This window comes from Manacus vitellinus, unplaced genomic scaffold, assembly GCF_001715985.3.
Source record: "Manacus vitellinus isolate BGI_N305 unplaced genomic scaffold, ASM171598v3 scaffold_1_pilon, whole genome shotgun sequence".
In the NCBI taxonomy this organism is placed as follows: domain Eukaryota; kingdom Metazoa; phylum Chordata; class Aves; order Passeriformes; family Pipridae; genus Manacus; species Manacus vitellinus.
The window spans coordinates 7,097,581-7,121,788 of NW_021939396.1; the positions used below are offsets into that span (position 1 = coordinate 7,097,581).

General features: G+C 39.2%; 1 protein-coding gene across 1 annotated transcript in view; it reads right to left on the bottom strand.

Annotated features, from left to right (window-relative positions):
- TG (thyroglobulin) overlaps positions 1–24,208 on the bottom strand; it is a 146,726-nt gene that overhangs the window by 79,565 nt on the left and 42,953 nt on the right. The window contains exons 24-36 of the mRNA XM_029959261.1: positions 22,909–23,024; positions 22,153–22,261; positions 21,274–21,471; positions 20,731–20,898; positions 20,119–20,184; positions 19,320–19,403; positions 17,086–17,223; positions 15,670–15,846; positions 14,580–14,691; positions 13,954–14,033; positions 11,968–12,111; positions 9,569–9,634; positions 736–873 (exon numbers count right to left, since the gene is read on the bottom strand). Of these exons, the coding sequence (XP_029815121.1) occupies positions 736–873; positions 9,569–9,634; positions 11,968–12,111; positions 13,954–14,033; positions 14,580–14,691; positions 15,670–15,846; positions 17,086–17,223; positions 19,320–19,403; positions 20,119–20,184; positions 20,731–20,898; positions 21,274–21,471; positions 22,153–22,261; positions 22,909–23,024 (1,596 nt within the window). The remainder of the gene's footprint in view (positions 1–735; positions 874–9,568; positions 9,635–11,967; positions 12,112–13,953; positions 14,034–14,579; positions 14,692–15,669; positions 15,847–17,085; positions 17,224–19,319; positions 19,404–20,118; positions 20,185–20,730; positions 20,899–21,273; positions 21,472–22,152; positions 22,262–22,908; positions 23,025–24,208) is intronic.

Consider the following 24,208-nt stretch of genomic DNA (forward strand, 5'->3'; position numbering starts at 1 on the left):
CCCCAGGGAGCCCCAGAGAAAGGTTTAATTCTCAGTCTGTACTCAGACGTGGGTATCCAACACTTTGCCTCTAGAAATAATCCTTCAAACAGTTACAGGAAAAGGAAAAAAACCCAGTTAGTTACACTGCTCACCCTCACAAGGTGAGGACCATCTACTGAAAAAAGTGGGACTATTATCATCTTCAGCAGTAGGTGGGAACTTTTCCTTATTTCTACTGCCCTACAGCATTGAGGATTTCCCTGTCATGTGTAGTTAAAGGACTCTTTCCTGTCTAGTCAAGCTGTTGATTAAAGCAGTTCCCTTTGCTTCATTCCAGCTCTCAGTTAACCACCCTCACACACCACCACTATAGGTTACTTTAGGTAGTGGTAGGTGGGTCTTTCACCTGTCTCAGTCGATGAGCTTCCCTTAACTGTCCTTTAGAAAAATATGACATCATCACTTTCATTATTTGCTACAATATGCTCCAGGTTGTACAATGCCTGGAGAAGTAAGAGATGTCTGTGCCCAAGAAGTGTCAAAATTACACAATCACTGTATGGCATTTTATGTCTATTGTATATTTCACCTGCTAAACTATTTCAGGTCCCTTCTCTTAGACTCAAAAACACTCGAGTAGTATTTAAAAATAAACAAAAACAGTGTATCTATGTCAGAAGTGGGGGAGCTGTTCTTGGTTTTCAGGCTCACAGATCAGTATTTTCTGCAAAGCTATGAATGACCATTTCTTACCAGATAGGCAAAAGTCTCTGGCAGTGGAGAAGTCATTGGATATGTCTCTACTAACTTGCACAACTTCAAAGTTTGAGATGGATGAATCCACAAGAACAGAGGACATATTTAAGGGTTGCCATACATCCAAAAGCTCTGCTAAATGAAATGTAAAAACCAATATAACTAAAAGAATCAGTAAAAACTTCTGAGGAAACTAACATAGAATTAAAAGCATTGGGGAGTTCCCCAATAAACAACTTTCATCTTCCTTTGCATCCACTGGGAATAAATGAAATATAAAGGTTTACAAAGTTAAGAAAAAGATAAATGTGAAGTAGCTCCATCCAGGTTTGCATGTAATTCCAACTGATTTCAATAAAAGGAACAGGGTTAAATACATTAAAGGGCATGAGTAATAATGCTTGCACACAAGTTGCTGAGCAGGTACAGCCAGTAAATCCTTGGAAAGTAAATGGATGTTAATTTGATCACTTCATTCTATTTCATATGTATATATACAGAAACATACATGTGTAAATATAATCATGTGTATCACATATATACAAACATGCATATCACAAATATACATTTTACATGCATGTACATGTGTGAGCCTCTACATACACATAGGTACTGTCTCTAGTGTTCCTCAAGAATTGTTTTTCTCTTTCACAGTATATTTTTAAAAAATGCCACAAACATTCCTTTCTCATACACAAACAGATAAAAATATCTGCAGACTCTCAATTTTGCACACAGAAGACAAAAAAAGAAGGCTTGAAAAACAATGGGCCTTTAATTATTTTAGTTCCTTTCAACAGTTCAATTTGTTTCAAAAGCAGAAGACCCCACTGTGGCCACCGAGTCCTAAACAGTAAGTTGGCATTATCCTCTCCATGTAATTGTAGGGTGAGGACAGAGCTGAGTTAGCTCTTCCTTCGCTATTCCTGGTGAGCGGGTCTTGCCCTGTTGCTAGAGTTCATTTACCACACAAATGCAAAAGTTGTGAATGTTCATTTCATTAAACATTCCTTTTAATCTACTGAGAAATCTACTGAGATGGCCAAAGTTTCATTCCTGAAGCTGAGACCTGGGGACCATATTATCAACTTGGAAATCCTGGTGTTGACATACTTGTCCAGATGATGAGAACCCAAGAACCAAAACACACCATGGACAAGGCTGATTCCATCCTTCCTTGAGCAAATAGGCAGGGAATAGCAATGACTAAATTAGATTTTCCAATAATATTATTCCAAATAATTCATGACAGCACAGGGTAACTTGCCACAATTCAGGGCCCTACATTGATGCTAAAAGTCTTCACTTTTGCAAGGTAAATCCTTCCCTTGGAAGCATAAACCTCAAGCACGAGTTATCTCCCAGAGGACAAGCTGAAAAAACCTGATGTGCTACCACTATTGCCAAGGTTAATGCCTTAGTGTTGGTTCCTTTGTCATCACCCTTGTTGAAAAAAACCTCTGATGCAGTGATGAACTGATCTACTCAACTCCATATAACCTCTCAGACAGCCCTGCCCCAGTTCAGGCTTTTGAACTAGAGGCAAGAAAGAAGGACTGGGTCCCATGGGTCCTTTACAGCCACTTCAAAATCATTCCATTCCTGTTATATTTGTGAGCAACTCCTCTGAGAGAGGTGCTGAAAGTCTCCAGCTAAGTAGACATGAAGGTTAATTCAGTGCTGCACCGTGGGATGTAAAAACCACAAGCTTACTTGATGTCACAGAGTACCAAAGTCATCACTAGCAGTCTGTTCAGAGGGAGCCTGAACTAGTCAGGGGGCAATGACCCTGCAGTCACAGCTTGACCTGTGCAACAGACCCACCGCACTGAATATTTTCTTACCCTTAAGCACAGACTATTCAGTCATTTTAGAGGAACAGAGTGATTTTAGTCATGTGGAAATAAGTATTTTTCATATTCTCAATGATTTCTCTATTTGAAAGCATTTAATATGAGCTGTCATATGACCCATGTCAGAAAATTTCAGCCTCTCCATCTAGTGTGCCAGTTGGTGACATTTATTTAGAAAGACATGTAAAAATAGAAATCAACTCTGTAAGTAATGGAGAAGTAAGCATTACATCCTTTCCAGAGATTGTCTGCCTGCACTACTAGACCCTCCAGGTCTTTCTTTTCCAGACTAAGTTTTACAGGTTTTGTGTTTTTTTTCTGAAAACATGAACAAGAAAAGATTTCTTTTATCAATATGACTCAAACTTTGTTTTTCCATAAGAGCAATGTTGCCATCCTGTGCTGTGTACAGTACTAGTAACTGAGGTCCTACTACAGGAACGAGCAATCTCTCTAGGTTCAGACACAAAGCTTCAAATTACCAGTTGTGGTTCTTTCAAAAGAGAGCTTTGTCTGGATTCCACTGTAAGGCAAAAAGTCTGGGTGTATCAGTGGTTTCAGAAGATATTTCCCCAGGCAGACTCTCTTCCCATAGCTTCCCTGACTCACCGAGTGACCTCGGGCAAGTCTCATCATCACATTTCTCCATTTCCCACACACCAAAACAAATCTACAAAAGCAAAATAAATTTCTTGGATTTACACCTCTGACATTAAATTTGGCCTCCTATTCCGACTTCACAAGATAAACTTCCTACTTCTACATGAAAAGATACTTATTTCATCCCTTTATGTGGCATTGGTCAAGTCAGTAACATGCATTTTACATGCATATAAGACACAATGGGCACTTTGTAGCCCATGTTAGGCACAGAAGAGTGACCACTCATAATGGAAACATCCGTATATCATACATTCACACCTAAACTGCTTATTCATTGCCCTAAATCTCACAGAGGTGACCCTTGAAAAATCTCACATGGGGTTGTTCTTTAGGTTGGGTTGGAGTACGGAGTGGGTTTTTTTTCATTTTCAGTCCTAGATGAAATATTCATAACCTCAGATCAGATTTATATGTTGAGACTTCCAGTGTTTTTCTTTTCCCTTCCTCTGCCCAGCTGATTCCAGATGCAGAGAGAGGCAGAAACACTAATGCTTACTTTAATAACAGAGCAAAACTCTTTAACCCAGAGACGTGCATGGCACCACTGTGGACGCTGCCAGCCAGCAGTGAGCTGCAAAAGAGATTTTGGCTATTATTTGCTTCCTTCTTCCCTTCTGCTCGCAGTAGATCCAGCAATGCCCATAGATCCCCACTTTCCATGGCTGATCTAAACTTGACTTGTCTAGAAACTGCTCTCATGAGGCACAGAGCTACAACCTGGCACTGCGTACTGGAAATGCACAGTGCACCTGATGGGCTGGAAGACATTTCTGCTTTATATATAGGTTAAGCTCTGACCTTCCAAACCACATTTTGGCAAATGCTTTGATTGGATAATTACAGCCCTCTGAATCCATCCAGCCCTATAACTTTTACTGCAAAATTATAGATGTCCCATACAGAGAGCCTCTCTCTTCCAGATGTTCTTGTTTGGGTAGGCAAGGTTTAAGACTGGATTTGCAAAAGGACTCACGCTGGCCTTACTCTGTTCCCACTCCATTTATAAGATCAGAAGACTGGAAAAGATTTCCTGGGGACACAGAGTTCAGCCTCCCACTTTCACAGGCAATGAAATTATAAACTCTTTGTAATAAAGTCAACTAAAGTTTCATCACTGACTTCAGCGGAAAAAAAGAGGCATCAGTTCTGAGCGTGCTGGAAAATTTAACATTTTATATAAGGAAACAGATACAGAAATACAATAAACTAACAAGTTAAATTTAAAAGAAAACTCATGAAGTTGAGGAGGTTAATATGAGCTTAAGAAGGCACATAAATCAGATCTGTGTTCAGTATACCTGATTTATTTTTGAAAGACAAGTTCTGATCTTAGTTCTGAGATTTGTGAGCCATATTCAATAGCCCTGAGTCAAGCCCAAAACATGCTTACAGACCGAACTCAGTGTTTTATATTCCCAGTATTCAGAGTTTATTCTCAACAAAGACTGCTAACCTGTCTATATACCAACAATCTCCAAAACCAGCAAATCATCAAAAGAGTGGAACTGTAGAAAATATATCCTTCCTAAAATATAACTGCTTCTCATTTTTGTCCATCTACTGAGATTTGTATAACTCAAAATGAGTAGTTCTCTTTAAACTGCTGCATAATAACTGTAATCACACCTGAGACAAACAGGTCCCAAAACTAACAACTGTGTTATTTATGGTCTTTAGCAGTGAGCAATCTTGCTATGTTACTGTTAAATGCAAGCTTTTTGCCTATTTTAGGGGTGCCAGTTACAATAAGTGATATAGTAGTGGGATATTAAAACTGTACTATATATTTATCCAGGTTTAAAGCAAGCCATTTTAAAAAGGTTGAAATTCTCATATTTACAGACAGAATAAAAATCAAACTTAAGACCAAAGATAGAGCAATTCCACACCAGAGGTCCGATTTCCTGTGTGGGAGCACAGTAGATCAGTTCCCAAAGATGGATAAAAAAAGGCTGTCTTTGTTTCAAAGCAAAAATCTCTCTGAAAAATACTTGGCATTGTGGGAAAACAGGAAGACAAATGATACTATTAATCACCAAAGTCAGCTACATCAGCATTTGTACTATCAGCATCTCATCTCTGTTGAGAATAGAAATACCCCACATGCTGACATAGCCCCATGGGAAATTTATTCCCATGTTGGAATATCCCATAGCCACTGCTCAGTCCTGCCTCAAGGGAATGGCTGTAAATCACTAGGGGATCACTGGAGGCAGAAACAGGAAGGGCCTAACAGATCATTACATCCATATGCCTCAGTGGTTTCTTAATTAATTACTTGATTTGCATGGAATGGGAACAGAGCCCATATGATCTGTATACAATCCACAGTCCCATGCAGAGACCACCATTAAAGGGCCACTATATTCTTGCAGTTGCCAAATCTAAAATAGACATATCCTAGTTAGAACTGAAGACAAAAATGTTCAGTAAATTTTGGATAATTACTGTATACAATTCATAAATCTCATAACAAAGTCAAAGTCATACATTGGAGTCACTGCTCCCACATGCACAGGAGTATTTTCAGTCTCTCCAGTCTGCTTTAAGCACAAGTGTTCCTTCTAAAAATCCAAGTAACATGTTTCATAGATTGTTTTGCTTCTTTCAGGCTTAATTGTAAATACATAAAGACTTCCAGAGCTCAAACCCCTGTGCATAAACTGTTTGAAAAACAGCATTACATACTGTAAAATTACAATATGTAATATATATTAAAAAAAAACCTTTTCTTATCTCTCCTAGCTTACAGCTGGCTGCAGAAAGTTCCATCTCAAACCTAATTCTGAGACCTGGCTGTTTCCTCTTTTACATAACATTCCCCCATGTTCACACAGCTCAGTGGAGTTGTTATTTAAATACCAGTGTAGGTAAACCAAAACTGCAGGATGACATATGAGCATCTTCAGCACGGACAGTCTTAAAATAACAGCTGTTCTCCCACCATTAAAGGTCACAGATCATACCTGAAACTCACCACAGATGGTTCCATACTCAGTGTCATTACAGCACATTTTCTTCAGGGGAAAAAATGTTCCAAATGTAACAAGTTGGACTTTCCCAGTCTGTCCAGACTATCGATTTTTCGAGCATTATTTCTTAGATCACAGAAACTATGTGGAAATCATAATAGCCCAGCAGGAGTATGCTCTGTTCCATGCAATGGAGGTATGGAAGTAAATTAAAGTATTCATTCAGTTAAAAATGAAAACCACACATTCAGTTAAACACACTATAGCCTGGTGATGAAGATGACTTGGAGAGTTTAACCTTGTAGCAGAAAGGATTTTGCAAGAATACAAATAGGCAAAACTTGTTGAAGCAACAACAAAACAACAAGAATTCAGGTAAAAGTGTGCAGTTCACCTCCCTCCTGCTAGAGAGTAGTGACTTGCAGGCACTACAGAGCACTTAATTCCTGGTTTTCATAGGCTAGTGGAGTATCTAATGAGTGTTAGAAACGCACAGCAGTGCTGCTTGTAGGGGGAGTAATCTGGGAAAAGCCCACTGGAGCCTCAGGCTTTTGAAAGGAACCACAGGGCTGCAATGGGCTGCTGGACGAACAGTCTGACACAAGGCAAAGAACAGGAAGAACCTCAAGCCTCCCCTCGTGCTGTGTCTCTCCTGAGGTTATAGCCTCACACAGAGAAGGAACTTTTTTTGCAGCTCCCTGGTGTCTGCAGGCTGCTCTATGACAAGGCATGAAAAGAAGTCGCTCTTGAAAATTATTTTTGTCATTGCAGATTCAAAAGTCTGGAGATTTTATGACTATTACTTCTGGTGAACTTCTTTAAAGCCCACACCAGGGAACAGAAGGAAAACAAATACCTCCCCAATCAGCAGAGCCTTTCAAAGGTGTTTGAGAGTGGTCTCAGAATTACATTAACCAGCTCCCTCTGCAGTCATGGGTTTGTATGTCCAGATTGTTCCCTGACCTGATCCTCCTCCACTGAGGATAAATCTTCCTTGCTGCAGTTTTCCCCCCAGTCTGTAGGGCCTGAAGGTTGGACTTGCCAGTAAAGACTGAGGTGAAGAAGGCACTTTGTCCTTTTCCATATCCTTTGGAATCAGGTCTCCTGCCCCATTCATCAGCAGACCCATATTTTCCTTACTCTTCCTTTTGCTACTTCACACATACTTGTAGAAAACCTTTTTGCTGAGATTTTCTGTTGGTTTATGGTCCTACAACACCTTTACCCTCTCTGTTGAGAAGAGCACTTACTAAAACAGGAAAGCATCTACTTCCCACAAGACTGAAAATAACTCTACTCATATGGTTTTCTTCACAATATGTTGGGGCTGCAAACACCACAGATATTGAATGGAGCAGCATCCTGACTGCAAATGGGAGGAAGCAAATTGCTAGGCAGTGTCCTGAGCATTGCAAAGTGGCTAACTAGGAAAGGAGGCAGTCAAGTGAATTAACTGTCCAATGAAATGTAGGCCTTGATGGTGCTCTAGTTAACTCAGCCTCTAGACTGAACATAACATCAGCTTCACTATTCCACAGAGCCTTCTGGCAAAGCATACAAATCTAAGTATCTTTCTGATCTTTGGATGGAAAAATTATATTTTTATATGTATATATATGTGCTTACATGTACACACACAGATATATATATATACACAGCAGTGCCCTTTAAATAGTGACATTTTCTCACACTCACCATCTGGTTACCACAGAGGAGTCACAGTAATTTTTTTTCCCATGTACAAGCATTACAACAACATACAAAATTCACTCACTTTTCTGTTATGTCCAACTCTAAAACAGTTAGTCTTCTATAGCATATATTAATATAACATATATAATTACCAAGAGTTTGGAAACAATGTTTTTGAAATTTTTTCAAAACCTCTGACAACAGAGCACATTCTGACCTAAGCAGCCAGGCTGGTACTTTTACTATTGAAATGAGGCAGAATAAAAGAAGGACAGATGATGCCCAGTTGCATTTTGAATGCGTTGCTGCACCCACTGGTGTCAGATGCAAAGTCTACAGGATACTGGTGCTAATTTGACTTCCAGGCCAGTTGTGCTCTTTATAATTCAGTGACATGTCCTGACCACTGTCAGCCCTCAGGACCACAGCTCTAATCCAGAATCCTGCACCCTTGTGGGAGGCTCTGCCTGCTTGGGTTGCTTAACCAGACCCTTGCAAACTAGAGACATCCCTAGTTGCTCTGCATTTGAAAAGATGACCTGGAAGTGGGTGTGACAGATCAGGGCTGTTACCAAGGGCAAAATGACTCACTTCCTGGGCAGCTTTTAGAGTAGAAAGTAAATGACAGCAGACCTAATTTCCTTAAGTGCTGCTCAGGTTACTGTTTTCCTAGACTTAAGCAAGCAAGAAAAACAGAAACATGACAAAATTACTACTAAGCTTCACTCTGGGAGGAAGAAAGTTTTAGTGACATGGTTTTCCACATCCCATGGGAAAAACAGTTTGCAAAGGAGCTGAATTGCCCAACCTACACATTACCCCACCAGCTCTTCAAAGCATTTCACACAAAAATTATTTCTGCTTACTCATGAAGATACGAGTTCTCCTTCTATTACATTAAACTGATAATTAAAAAGCACAAATTCTACTAATAAATACAAAGACTGTGAACTTGATCATGATTAGTGGCCATGGATATGATGATAAAATAGATAATAATAAATTCTAAACTCCATATTGCAAATATCAACCATCCCCTGTAAACCCAGTTGCATAGAGTTTAAGGAGAGACAGATATAAACAGATTTCATATTTGTTCAGATCAAACAGAAAATCAAAGGCAGAGATGGACGAGAGTTCTCAATTTCAGTTTAACTAGAGGATTAAACTGAGTTTTCTAATGACAAGTTAAGCTGTTTCCATTCCATTTCACATGGCATTTAGCAGCTATGCTGTGTACTTCTGGAAAGGTCACATCAGGGAAACCTGTAGCTGTTGAAAATTTGCATATGTTTTTAGGGGACAATAGACACAAAGCCCTGAAAGACAGTAGTAAAGTTTCGTTTATTAAGAGGATCCACCCACTTTTAAAATAACACGTGAGTACCATAAGATTCATCATACTCGTTGAAAGTGATGTGACATCCACACTCACAAATAAATGTCTTTATCAATCCTGCCAAACATTTTGCTTCAGTGACCTCATGAGGCAGTGAGTGTGAGATATTAGGTCAGCATAAAAATAAGTCATCACCTAAATGAGTAACCTCATGGGGAACACAAATATTTCATAATAGTGTGATCTTTTAGCAATGCATACAAAATAGAGGATGTTTCCTGGTTTTTTCCTCAATACATAAATGCACTTACCACTTTCTGGCCTGAGAGGCAAACTAACAGGTGGACAGAGGTCAGGTATGGTGCTCTTCAAGTCAGCTAAAAGCAGAAAAAAATAACACATTTGAAAACAATTATACTTGAAGGTTTAGAATGGAATCAGTATCTCAATATTTCCAGCATTACTTCTAGGATCTGGATGTTGCATCTTCTCACCACAAATACCAAGAGTAAGGATGTGAGGCTGCTTTGCTATCTAACCCTTTTGAGTTCATACATGAAGCCAGACTTCCCTAAATTTCCATCTTTATAAACATTCTACCAAACACTTTTTGGGGCACAGTTATGAACAATTCATTTCAGTAGCTCTGCGGTTTTTTCCACGCACCTCTCTGCATTTGGGCTTCGGCATCACAAGAGACGTGAGTTTTTCTCTGCTCCCAGTAAACGGGAATTTCTCAAAATAGGAATTAGAAACAAGGCAGTTTCCAGCACAGCACTTTCCAAATTAAAATTCAAGCAAGAATTCATTTCCAAACACAAGACTTCTCATTTGCTAATATTTCCCATAAATAATTTGCAATCACAAAAAACACACATCAACTTAACACATTATGAAATGTGGAGGTACAAGTACCTTCCTACAAGACTGTGGACTAAAGCAAAAGACCCTGTTTCATGCTAATGTCCCCACTGCCTACGGTAAATCACTCCTTCAGATTTCACTCATTTTTCTTTTTTAGCCTCAGAGCCTTTTTGTTCCTTTTCCTGGTTCCCAGACCTTAGCACAGCAGCACAACTGATACAAATTTTTGTCTGTAAATATCTCCATTTGCATAAACACCTGTGCCTTGCTGTGTGTTACAGTGCCTTGGTGTGTCTTACAGTGGAAACACATCTGAAGCTTCCCTCACTACATTAGGAAACACCACTGTCTCTCCTGACACTCCCTGCTTTGCATAAACCCATGGCTCTGCTTTGTCATCCTTCTGTCCATCCAGTGAGAAACATCCTTTATTTTTAGTTGGTTCTTTGCTGACAAGAGGAAAAACAATTCTAAGAACTAGAAGTGTATCTTCTGTCTGCTCTTCACCTTTCTACCATTCTTCACTGTTACCCCTGATTCCCTCTTAACTCCCCCTGCCACCAGGATCCTGCCACGTTATCAGGGCTATTGTTCCCTTTCTCTCAGTGCTAGATCCTCAGCCCATCCCTGCCTAGTTTCTGTAGTGCTTTCCAATCCCATGCTGTCTCTTACCTTTTAACAAGGACTGCCCCACTAGAGGAGGACATGGATGTTCCAGTGGGCATAGAGCCAGCACAGGACTTGAAAAGCTCAGGACCGAGTTCATATTTCAAACACAGAGTGTGAATGAAGGTTTTCTCTATCAACACTGTAAAATGCAGCATACTGCCATGATATCTGATCTATCTCTACACAGCTTTAGCTGGATTATCTTTCTATCACATTCCCTGGACAATATATATCCAGACTTTGTGCCTCCCCTCTCCTCTCAGCTATCAGCCCTTCTCTACTCTGCAAGAACTAAGGGAGTGTAAAAGCAGGAAAAAGTACTCTTTATTCAATTTTTTCCCTGATTCTGTCAACATCACCAGACCTGCCCCCATGGGGCCTCTCTGCTCTGGAGTTCAACAAGGCTGTGCCTACGTGACTAAGTAAAAGGCTGTCCTCCCATAAAGGGGGGCAGAGTCAGGCGGGCAATTGTCTTCCTTATTGTTTCAGTTATGTGAAATCAAAGCTTAACAAAGTAGAACTAGATCTGCCCAAAAGAAGTGTGACAAATGAGAAATCCATTTAAAGTTTTTAATGAAGTAATGGAACTTTTGTTTTGCTACGGAAAATAAAATCCACTTTGACAAAGAGTGGTTTTGATTCCTCCTGAGGAAATAACCCAACATCTCATAACTGCTCTTCTGCTTAAACATGTGATAGCTTCTTACTGCTTGAAAAATACAGTGCTACCTTGGAATCTGGTCTTGGCCTTTTCTTTACCAAAACAGTCAAAAGTAAATTTTAAATTCTGTAGCAAAACCAAATCTTTTGAGGTTATGTATCCACACAGATGGTAAAACCATAAGCCCAGCAGTGAGCAAGAAACAAAGAATGATTTACTGACGAGGACTGTGCAGTGGGGCAAAATATATTTGAATTCCAACATCGGCCACGAGTCTCCCATACAATCCAAGAAATTAAATTATACTTCTTTGAGGTATTACTATTCTTTTTCTATTAAAATGGAGACTAAATTGCGCTTTTCTTTTCCTTGTACACGCTTGTCTGCCTTGTCTATTTGTAATCCTTGCAAATGGGTCCTACAGCTGGAAGCTGGAATTTGTATACAATGAAGCTGAAAAATAAACTTCAATGCGCAGAAACCAGTTAGAAAGGTCATGTGTCCTGCATCACTTACCAGGCTTCTGATACCAGCCAAATGGGTGTATTCTGACTTCAGCATCTGGTGAATTACAATTTGAAATGTGCCAAGCACTTCTTGTTTCCTCAACACATGTCTGGATTCCAAGGCTGTTCAGAGTCACACACACGATCTTTCCACCTGCCAAGGAAATAAATGGTTATAGAAATCATAAGGAAAATTTTCCTCTTCTAGATAGTTGTGAGGAAAGAGAACACAGCATGGTTCCACTGTGTTAAATGAAGTTCAACTGACTTAGAAATCAAAGGCAGGAAATATCTAAAACGGGCCAAGTACCTGAAACTAGTGTTGAAAAATCCCAATGAACTCCATGTGAAGGAAGGTGGGTACCAACATTATTAATTATTATAATCCAAGGTCACAGAGTATCTCCACCAAGCAAAGATCAGGACTCTTTGAGCAAGCAGCCCTTTCAGGTTAATGCAATCCTTGAAATTAAAAATCTGCATGTATATTGAAACATGGTCACTACTTACATCAAGATAAAAATTCTGTCTTTCAAAGACCTTGTGTAAATTTTTTTGTTGCTGAAAAAAAATGGAGGGTTTGAAACACAGCTAGCAGATTCACTGAAGATTTTAGCTCATATTAAAATCATTACTGAAAGTTCTTTTGACTATACAAGTGCCAGGACTGGATGTCTGAAATGTCACAGATACTTAATATCAGATAAACTAAAAAGGTGTGAGTTTTCCATGTTTAGTGCTTTAAAATTCTTCATTTATTTTACAACTATTTAAAGAAACCTAAAGCCACATTACGTTAAGACTTCAAATTTCATATGGTCATATGGAGGTATGAAAACTGAACTATTTTGTATTTGCACATTACTTGCAATCTAAACTACATTGGATTAATTTTCCAAGTTATTCATTTTTTGACCAACTGAAAATTTTGCCTGCTCAACAAATTAAAAATTTGGAATTAAAAATATATATTTCTGAACTGTTTCAAATTCCCAAGTGAGTTGTAAAGCCAGTACATCCTAAATGACCTCAGGGACAGTTGATAAGCATATAACCCTTCCAAAAACAAAGTTAGACATTTTAGTGGTCTAAATCTGAATGTGGAATAAAGTACTAAAATCTATTTCATTTACTTTGATCTAGGTGGCATCCAATTCTAAACACCAGCTTTTCTTTAAAAAGAGCACTTCCTTTAAAGTCAGTGGAGACAAAGAAAAGTACCTCTAGAACAGGATTCAGTCAAGTAAAGCTCTTAATGACCCTATAGTTGTGTCTACACATCTCTCTGCTGACTAGAGAAGGAGCATGGGGTGACAACACCCCTTAACTTTGCTATCCCAGCAGAATAAAACATTTTTGTTTGACATTTTAATGGCTTTCAAGTCAAACATACGTCAAAAGCTCTGAGTTCTGCAGACTAACAGAACTCCTACTTGAGATGTCTTAAGTAGCTAAAATACTAAGGAGGAGCAGATAGGCAAGGTTTATCCACAACCAATCTTCCTCAAGCAGAAGACTAAAATCTGGGAGCACAGAAGTTCAGACATCCAAGAAAGACAAAAGGCTCAGCTGTCCCAAAGCACCCACAGACATTATGGGCTCACATGCATTTAATTTCATTATTATTTAGGTTTATGAGCCCTTTAGGTTTTAAAAAATGAAACAACAAAAAAGGGGGAAAAAGTCACAAAATGAAGTCAAGCAATATTTTGGAAGAGAGTTTGATAAATGAGTAGTAACTGGAGTTTTATCAGTTTAGATTTCATGCTGTTGGAACTGCAGCCTCTTAAGGCCTCATGAAGTTTTCTCAATAATTTCTGAGATGTGGAGTGGGGCATTGGGCTCAACCTTCAGAAGTGGTTATGGTTACTCACAAAGAGAGATGCATGAGATCTGCAAGCAGTTTCAAAGTGCTCTTCAGAGCAAAAGAATGGTAAAATTTGGATAATGAAGAAAGGCTGAAGTTATCTTAAAAATAAAACAAGAGAAAAAATACCTGACAGCTGGGAGTTATTAAAAAAGCCAAATCCTGTGCAACAGGGGTCAGCATCACACCAACGCTCACACGCAAAAAACCTGGGAAAGGAAAACATTACTCTCAGTGCCACTGTGTCCGTGATGGAGAAAAGAGGATATTGCATGGGGGAGAGACACTGAGAACCTGCAGAGATAGCTTTCAGAAAAAGGCTGAAGAACCAGTCTGGTTCTTATTGCATACACACTTCCATGCATTTTCCATATGTAGGTGAAATTACGTTTGGTCGTTATACATCTATCAGACTACCTCTAATAATTTAGATGATTATTTTGATATCTGCCCTAAAAATATCAGCCCAAATTAATTTGGTATATTATTGATAAGAGATTTAACTGGTTAACTAGCAATGCAATATCAGCAGAAATTATAATTTTCATATATATAATTAGTAATTATATACATTATTATTTATAACTCAATTATACAATTCCTTTAAATCATGTGTTTGTTTTTTTTTTCATTAAATACTCTTAAATGATGGTTTTGGATAAACATATTTAATCCCCCTCATCTGTATAATGGGGTCTTGGTACTCCAAGCATGGTTAAAATTCCAGGAAAAAGAAAGGAACGTTCATGTCCTACCCGTCTGAAACAGCTTTTCTGCTCATGTCCGTCTTATTCCTCACTGAGATTCCTGTTACTTTCTGGAATGGCACACGTGTGTAGAAGCTCTTCACTGAACTTTGAAGAGTGACTGGAAGGAAAAAAAAAAAAACAAAATTGGAAAAATCAGTTTAACTGCCATATACATACACTGGTCAAGTAATCACATGGTAAGGGTCAAGTTTATGTTTCTATGCTGGGTTCCAGTGGATTAAAAGATAATTTGACATCATCATAGCAAAATTTTGATGGTTAAGCCTGAAGATGAACAAAAATCCAACAAGTGAAGGCTCTAAAAGCTGAGCAAAATACATTGTCCAAAAAAGACTTCCAGCCCAGGACTCCTGTTTCTGAGATCTGCATTGATGCTACTCCTTTCACAAGGTCAAAAACTGGAATACAGTTTGGAAAACTCCAGATTGGAAAACTCCAGTGTGCTCATCCATTAGTCAACCCATGGTTGCCCTTTAGGCTCCCCAAAAAGACATGGTTGAGTAGCTTAGTTCAGTGGACCTTTACATTTTTTCACAGCAAAATTACAGGTTCCTGTGCAGTGATAACAGGCTTGTTTGTCCAGCTTCCTTACATAAGCCCTATGAGAAAAAACACTGAACCTCCCAAGCACTCACAGAGCAAAGGTTAAAACCCACATCTATAGCTCTGCATATGCAAAAAAAAAGCAAAAAAATTACACTCAGCCCTTTCATTGTTGCACTACTTAGCTACCACGGAAATTTTAATTGTAGAAAATGGGATTAGTGACATTCCAATGACATTCCCATTCCACCCTTTATAAAAAGATCGAAGAGCTGGTATACAAATTATTTGATCTACCCTTGGCCTCTCTGAATTGGGAATAGCTGAGGTGGAGAATGAAACTGGTGATTAATAACTTTCCATTCTGAACAGAAAATGAACATCCGTGCCAAGAACAGTCTGGCCTGCCCTTGCATCATCACATCCCAGGATTCATTCTTATATTTAGACTTTTTTTATCAGAATCAAGAGCCAAACACCAGCTTGTATTATCAGGGTTATAGCAGACATAAATCCAAATACCAAAACTTGCCTATTTTACGATACAGTGTCTGTGGTTGCCGGGGTAGTACAGTTGGACAGTTCCCTGGTGTTTGATCAATGCTGCTGTCACAAATCTGTGCCTCTGGATAGAGGGTACACACAAAGTATTTGTCTGTGGTGTTTTGAAGATCTGCCATTCGGCAAAACTCATCTTCTTGGGCACAGCCTGAGAAGCAAAGTCAGAAAGAGTTACACACACAAGGGCTCCTTCCCCTCTCTGCTCCTGTTCATGTTGTCGGTGCACTTAAAGCTAAACATCAGCAAACAACTAAGAGTGAGAATTTCAATATTATCCTATTAGTTGCGCAAATTAATTAGTTCAGTTAATTAAAGTCCAAGAGAAAGAGGGACATATTCCGATTCTAGTGGCATTGAATAGCAGGTGTACCTGGAGAACACAGAAAAGGAGCTACAGCAGAGCTAATAGGGAAGATAAATTCCCCAGCTGTGGCAAGTGTTACTTCAGTGTATTGGTGTCACTCTAATATTTAATTAATAAAAATCTCTTTCTTTTTAGCAAATTTGACATACAAATTGTATAATCATAAAAGAACTCTGCACCAGTTGTGGGTCTCTTATTTAATGAGTAACAATGGACAATAAAGTCTACAATGTCTCAGGAAGTTTTCACAAAAAGTCATGATCATGGTTGGGTTTTGTGAACGAAGATTTGGGAAGGCTCTATCCACATTTGTTACAGGCACACTGGTGGCTTATGAGGCCAATACGAGACAGTCACAAGAAGTGTATCTTAAGCATTCATGCATCACACAAAACTATACTTAACTTTTCTGGAATCAACTGTTCAAGCCATTTGCTTGTAGCAATTTTTTCTGAAATTTACCCCAGGGTAATAATGCACCTTCAGAAAAGTACCAAAGCTGCCAAACCCATCTCTTAATTACCATGGCAATGGCTTCTGTAAACATGCATCATTTTACAATGCATCACTTTAAACAGGCATATCTCTACTGACCTCTTACAGTGATGCTTGTGCACTGTTTAGTACTCTTAGTTCTGACTTCCTGGTAGAGCTGGAAACCCTTCTCCATCTATTGCATCAAAATACACTTTATCATTAACACCAAATATCTGTGTTTTACCTTCTACTTTTACCACTATGTCATCTATCTATTTGGAAGGGTACTTTTCAAGAACACCAGAGCATTGCCTAAGCTGTATCTTTGACTTCTCTTGCCCATAACAGGGTACCCTGATGATGAATGACAGTACCCTTTCTGCCATGGCACACTAAGACTGTAAGGAAGAAACAAGTGGCCTCATTAGCAATTTCCATGAAAATCTTAGGAGTCCAAAGTTTCCATGGGTCATTACTATAATACCTATTAAAAGATTTTAGTTAATTATTATTTGCTACAGAATAACAGCCTCCAAGAAGTCTTACGTGTGAGACACCAAAGCACAGCTTCCTCAGTTGAGTATTTCTGACTGAAGATCCAATACTGCTGGTAAGGGAGAGAATAGTTCTGGTCACTTTGTACTTGGCTGTTGTCCATTAGGTAGAAAAGATCCTTTGTGGCATCTGAGATACAAACAAACAATCCCACAAAAAAATTTAAATATGATCTGGAATAAATTAAATTTATTTATGCATAAAATTCTGCCTTTCACAGTAAAACAGCTGCAAACGTTTTGTAGAGTTAGCATACACCAAAGGCTGCTTTTCATAACACAACTGTCCACCCACAGTTAGAGATGCTCCTGTAGGCAATGCCCCCTCTCTGAGCTGCACTGCATAACACAGCATTGTCAGACTATTTCCACCTCCCAAAAACTTGACAGCTCCCAGAAATTAGACCATTCTCTCTACTCTGTCATGCAACACAATATCCTAGCATTGAAGTATGATGTTTCAGAGGATGTTTGCAATTTCTCAATCAATCTAATTTTATTAGTCCAAAGTACAGCATCTTCCTTATATTCCCTTGAGAAGCTTTTACACCTCTCTTCTCTATGTTAAAAGTTTTCTTGACAAGTTTAATACCTATTTCTGTCATTTGACCTCATTTCTCCTAGTTTATGCTCCCACAGACCACATTAAATAACCCCTTTTTGTCACCTGCCTGTGACCTTTAGACATGTATGCAATGCTTTATACCTCCTGAGCTCCCTCTGAAACAATCAATCACAGGTCTTTCAGGCTGTTTCCAAATTTATCCCTTTAAATAAAGTTGCAATATTGAAAGAAATGGACACTCTTCACTGATCTCTTACAAATTTCTTCTTCAACACTTTCTTCAAATGTCATCAGCAGGTCTCATCCCCAGGTACATTGTGAGACATTCTGTTATTTAATCTTACATGCAGTGAAACAACCAGACAATAATGCAAACAAGGAGAAGACATGCTGATGATTACTGTTGAAGTGTTGAAGCACCTACTGACATGCTGGGAGTGCACTATAGCTTTGAATTTTCTGTCAGAAACTAGGAAAGATATGTTACCATGTGTTTTATGAAAGATCATCAAGTAATAAAAGCTTTGTAGACATTTTCCCATAACTTATAATGTAAGTTATGTACCCCTAACTTCTTAAAACATGTGGCTTATAATTCCTGTTACCTCTCAAGCCTTAACTTCAACCTTCAGTTTCTCTGGAAACAGCTGGTGTCACAATTAAGACTTAGGGATGCAGGTAGAAACTGCATTCCTTGCATAACTTCACGTTTTAATAACACCATCAGCCCCAGCAAGATAAATGGAGAACCCTGAGGGCTACACTCATGCCTTGGCAGGTAAATGCAAGAGAATTTCACCCACTGCATTACCCGCATTTTTTTCTCTCATTTTTGAGCCTAGACTTTAAAATACTCCTAATTGTATAGGAGCACTGTTTGGTAAATGTGCATTTTCAGTTTACCTCCCTTTCGAATTCCAAAAGAAAATCCTTTTAGGATTTTGCATGTATTAAATCATGTGCTCAGACGTTCATCAAGACTCCTCAGCAAAGATTACATTTACTTAAAGGTGAGTCAAGGTGCTCTCAACAGGCTCCACTGCTCTCTTTCTATTAGGATTATGGTGGTGAAGGCCCAAATGAATTCTAGTAACTTACTACAAATTCTTTAGGACCTACCTACACATGACTTATAGTATAACCAAGAGCAAACCCTGGAATGACAAAGGAGCTAACAGAAGTTCACAGGTCCCTCACTATCATCATGCATGGAGGAAACACTTGTGATTGCAGTTTCATCCTGATTTTCTCTAAGCATGATATTTGCAGCCATACTGTCACTAGCAGTAAAGATTCCCAGGTACCTAAGCTAAGGATTTAATTTCTGGGTCTATGTGAAATTTTTTTTCAGCCAAATAATATTTTCTGAGTCTCTTCAATTTAGTAAGTCTGAAAGAACAAACTTTCACAAAACATTTTAACATTTTCATTTCCAGCCTAGCCTAGGAAGGTAAAAACCATGAAGCCAGGAGGTTTACATTTTGAACATCTTCCTCAAAACCTCTATGGGCCTTCCTACCTAAGAGGAATCCTCTCTACTTCACAATACCTAGGGCATTATGAACATATATAGCAATATATAATATTTTCTGGTTAAACTCTGCATCCCTTATCTGCTGTCTTCTGCTGTCCTCTCTGCCCACTCCTCCTGACAATAGTACCTGACAATGTTAAGTCATTCTCTGTCTTCAAAACAGCAGAAGCATCACACGCGGAGGTTTTAGTCCGGGTGACCATATCAGAATCTGCAATGAAACAGGAATTAAAGAGCATTGTGATTCCCCTTATCTATCTTTTACAAGACCATCCTTAGATCCCAAATTTAACAAATATTTTACAGTGCACCATTTAGGAAAACTCTTTAGGTAGTTCCACCAGCTGTTGAATCAAAAACAAGTAAACCATCTCTGGACAGCTCTGGGGAAAACCTAAACCAAACTGCACCATTTGCAGGATAAAAGCAAATGCCATATCCACAATCACTATGCACTCAGCAGCAGCAGTCTGCAGACTGTGTGCATTTATAAAGCAGCATCAAAAATCATTTGTGCAGGTCCTGCTATGTACATGGTGACATTCGGAAAGCAAACTTGCAAAAATAACACATACAGGGTTATCATGCTAAAAACCATAACCTATGTAGTTAAGCATAAAGCACCAAATTATTATGGCACCTGGACACTGATGGGACAAAAGCAAGTGTGTTAATGTTACAATTTTCACAGGTATTAAAAGCTATAAATTATGTTCTCAGACACAAGAAATTACCCAAATTTTACGAAACTGGCGGTAGCAGAATTACCCCAGATTACCCATCCTACCAGAAAAGACTCCTGAGTAGTGTCTCAATTTGGACGCCATAAAATGAAGTGACAGTGACACTTCCACTATAGAACACACGTCTGCCACTGCCAACAGTTCACCATAAGTTTTTATAACAACTTGAGCGAGGTAACTCACCTCTCCACAGGTAAACTTGCTGAAAGGTAGTAAAATTTCTTTCAGTCTCTTTCACCAACTGAGAAGCTAATAAAAAAAAAATTTTGTTAGAGTAGCTGCTCAAATTACACATAGTATTGAAATGCTCAGAAATTGCATAGAAAGCGCATCACTACACTATGCATCACCTTATTTATAATACAAAACACTAAGGAAGAAGGTCCCAGGTGTCAAGGGGCTAGTCTGGGTCTAGGGTGCCAAGGCTTTACTCAATTTTCAATCATTGTTTTTACTGTGCAGCTCTGGGCACCCCCCTTTTTATCTTTGCTCTGGACTTTACCTTTCTTTCAGATTATTGGGTTGAATCTGCCTGAATTAAATGCTGGAATTATTACGGGGTGACATATTAAACACATTCTTGACTCTCATTAATGTACTCACAGTAAGACATGGGAGGTCCATCTATCTAACAATGCATCCAGTTAGAAAGTTCTTATTCTCTTGTGATTGTATTGATATGGACTTAAATTGAGGAAAAAAGCACTGAAGCACAAGAGAAGGCTGGTGAAAAAGGCAGAGTCTATACAACAATTAAAGAAGACTAATGTAAATTGAGAGAATTAATTGACATACTTCCACTGAACACTTGTCCTCCCAGGGTAAAGGAAAATGTCTTCTCCTTCTCGTCATAGCTCACACCATTACATATCCCACCTATGACAGAGTTTGGTGTCGGACTCCAGACACTTCCATCGCAGATCAGCACGTCTGGGGAGCTCAGCAAGCTACACAGAATGGTACCTAGGGTCAGGCAAAGAGAGAGCTGCAGCACTCCAGTTATGGCAACCAAGCTGTGCTACTTAAGGAGAGAGGTGTTTCAGAATGATTTATCTTATGCAGATGCAGATGTCTAAAGCAGGTTAAAAGAACTATCCTTTCAAAACTGTCCATTTCGCTCAAAGTGCAGGTTGTTACCTCAGGTCTTTATCTCTACTGCTCCAGACCAAGTCTCGGGCACTACTCAAATTCTGACAACACCAAAAAAAATGTCAGTGATGTAGAGACAAGCTGCTGACAGTGGCATGACACAGAGGTAGGTGTGCTGTGTCCAAAAATGAGTTCTACTCAGCGTTGGTTCCCTGCTGCAGGAGGTTTTGTTGGGCAGTTGGGCAGTACCTCCATCCAGTGCAGCCTGGCTCAGGATGAAGCCGTCGCAGCAGGAGTCCCCACTGCAGAGCTGCCGACACAGGAGCTGAGCGTCAGTCAGCGATGCAGCAGCAGCTGAGAGCACCACGGAGCGGAACACGCCAGACAGCACGTTCTGAAAACCAGTCCTCTCAAAGGCCTTGAGTCCAGATGAGTTAAATTCCTGTCCTGGATAGACAGAACGGGAAAAGAACGTTCAAGAGGAGCTCAAGGGATGCTTTTGGATTGCAAGCAGACCAAAGCTGGTTTTATGAAGGTTTTATGATAAAAGCTCTGTTTTAAAAGTCCTTTTCTGGACTTTGAGTTTCAGATGCAAGATAAGATCATCAAATGGTTTGGTGCCTTTCTAACTGGGTAGCTGGTCTGAATGTACTGCCAGCAAAGGGCTCCTAAACTGATGCATGCAGTAAGGTTCGTAATATTCCCCTTTCATGCACTGCATTAGTAACTCTCAAATACAAATTTATCTCATTAAAAAAGTAAAATGTTTCTGCCAACTAGGAGGGTCACTAATAATGCCTTATATATACAAATAACAAATACTTAATAAAGAGAAATCATAATGCAACAGAGCAGAGCAGAATAGGATAATACATTTGATAGAATTAGAGTATTTGGGGACTGCTTGCTGGCAAAAGCTGTCAAAATGGCTTAGAAAAACTGTATTCCTAATTTCTAGGAAGCATGACATTGCTGTGGTTTCTGGGCTATCACTAAATGTTGAGCTCTCAAAAGTATTGTGCCTTCTTAAAAAAAGATGCTCCCCATATTTAATCGTAATCCTATATAATAGCAACTACCATCTTGGGCACAGAGTCTAATATTAGGTGAGTGATTCTCATCTGGTACCTCTCTTCAAATAGACCATCAGTGTATCTCTTTCTGGATTCCTGATATGAAGCAGGCAGCTGAGGCTACCAATGCCAGTGGCAGAAGGGTTCCCCAAAACACCTTGTACCTGAGACAGAAAACAGGCATGCACAATAAACACAACTGAATTGATTTCCTCTCCTAAAATACATTTTCTTTATTCAGAAACTCAGGGAGAGGATCTAGCACACACAGGGATTATTACCACCACAGTTTCATGTGGACATTTTTTATTCTATCTAATATGGACATTTTTTTATTCTATTAAACATAACTGACTTCATCAAAGCCACATTGCTGTGTTTAGAAGTAGTGAATAGGAAAATATTACAGTGATAAAGAGCACACAGTTCTAACTCTGGGCTAGTGGAAGGAACTTAAAAATTATGACTGTTTCAGGTGACACGATTACCAACCTGGATACTTCTAGTTTGAACTATTCAGATTAATCCTCTTTTTAAATCAACCTGATTTCCTAACTGCAGGAGCACAGCATGTTTTAGGAACAATAGTGCTTTATGATGTTTCAACCAAACACTGAGGCATCCAGATGTCACTTTTGCAACTATGTGGGTGTAGCTTCTTTACCAACTTGCCAGAATTTATTACTGCAATAGGGAAGAGCAATGTCCAAGGGGTCAGGTAACAGCCTGCCTTTCTTCTGTGATCTTGTCCACTTATATTGAACATACAGCATTTTGATAAACACATATTTTTAAATATGATCATTCTTACTAATCCAGAGGTGGTGCAGTTGAAGTTGACTTCAGCAGTACTGTATAATTCACAGAGAACTTCAGCACCAGCAGGAGTTACAGTTGCAAAGCCACACGCATCTTCCTTCTCGCAGCCTGAAAAACAGGGAAGAAGTCTCAGGTTTCCTAGTAATTCACATGCAATATTTTTGCTTCAAATTCCACTTATTAGTGCCACTTACTTAGTTGTTCATCTGCCTGTCAGAGTGCAAGCACGTGAATTTCATTAGCCAGATGAACCGAAGTATTGAACTATTTTAGTAGCGGGTTAAGAATTTTAAATTAACTTAAATTCATGCAAAAAGTTTTTCTTCGCCTGATAATATAAACAGTTCAGACAGGACTAATCACCCACCCAAATATTCAATCTCTGTTGGATAATTTTGCTTGAGGCAGGACTCTAATGAACCACTTTGCCAGCACATCACATCTGCCTGATACAGTAATCCCTTGGCAAAGAGGTTGTGACAGATATCGGGGTAGTAGGACGGAGGGAAGCATCAAATTCTTCAATCACACTGGTTGCCTCTGCAGAAACCCCCTGGCCAGTGTAAGGGAGCAACAGCCATCCCTCTCCAGATTTAGGAGTGGCTGAAGTTCCTTCTGCCCTTACACACTCACTATTAATTTGCTCCCACAGCTTTGCTCCTGGCACAGGTGAATTCTTTTCCAAATATCTTTCACATAAAATAAACCAACTTAGATCAAAACATCATCAGAAATGTAAGCTGAGCTATCTGATCTCATAGGGACTCAGAGATGGAAATATTAACCCTTACTCCTCAAACGAGCACTCCAGCAGTAGTATTTTGTAGCAGTGTCACCACTTACAGTGGATGTAACTTATAATGAAAATATGGCTATGGGCACTGAATCAGATTACTTGTCAAAGGGACATAATTTCCTCCCTAAATTCATTCTCAGGTTCTCTCAGTTCAGTTTCTTGCTTTTGAAGGTCTCCGTTTTCAGAGGAAGATGCAAGAAATCTAACAGTCTACAGCTTGGGGATGATCCGGTGCAGGAAAATCCTTCTAGTAACACATATCAGGCTTCACATACTCAGTTCTTAGCATGAGAGGTGACTGCTCCAGATAGACCACAGTATGTGACACAAAGCCACTGATTTGTCAGACTTCTGTGATATCTGCCCTGCAATCAGGCAACCTGTGTTATTACTGCCAGGGTGTTTTTTTTTGGACATGTCCCCTCTGCCTCCCTTCTAAGCCTGAGCATTAGGAGACACAAGGTGAGACTGACTCAAAGCATTCTGAAAGCAGTGA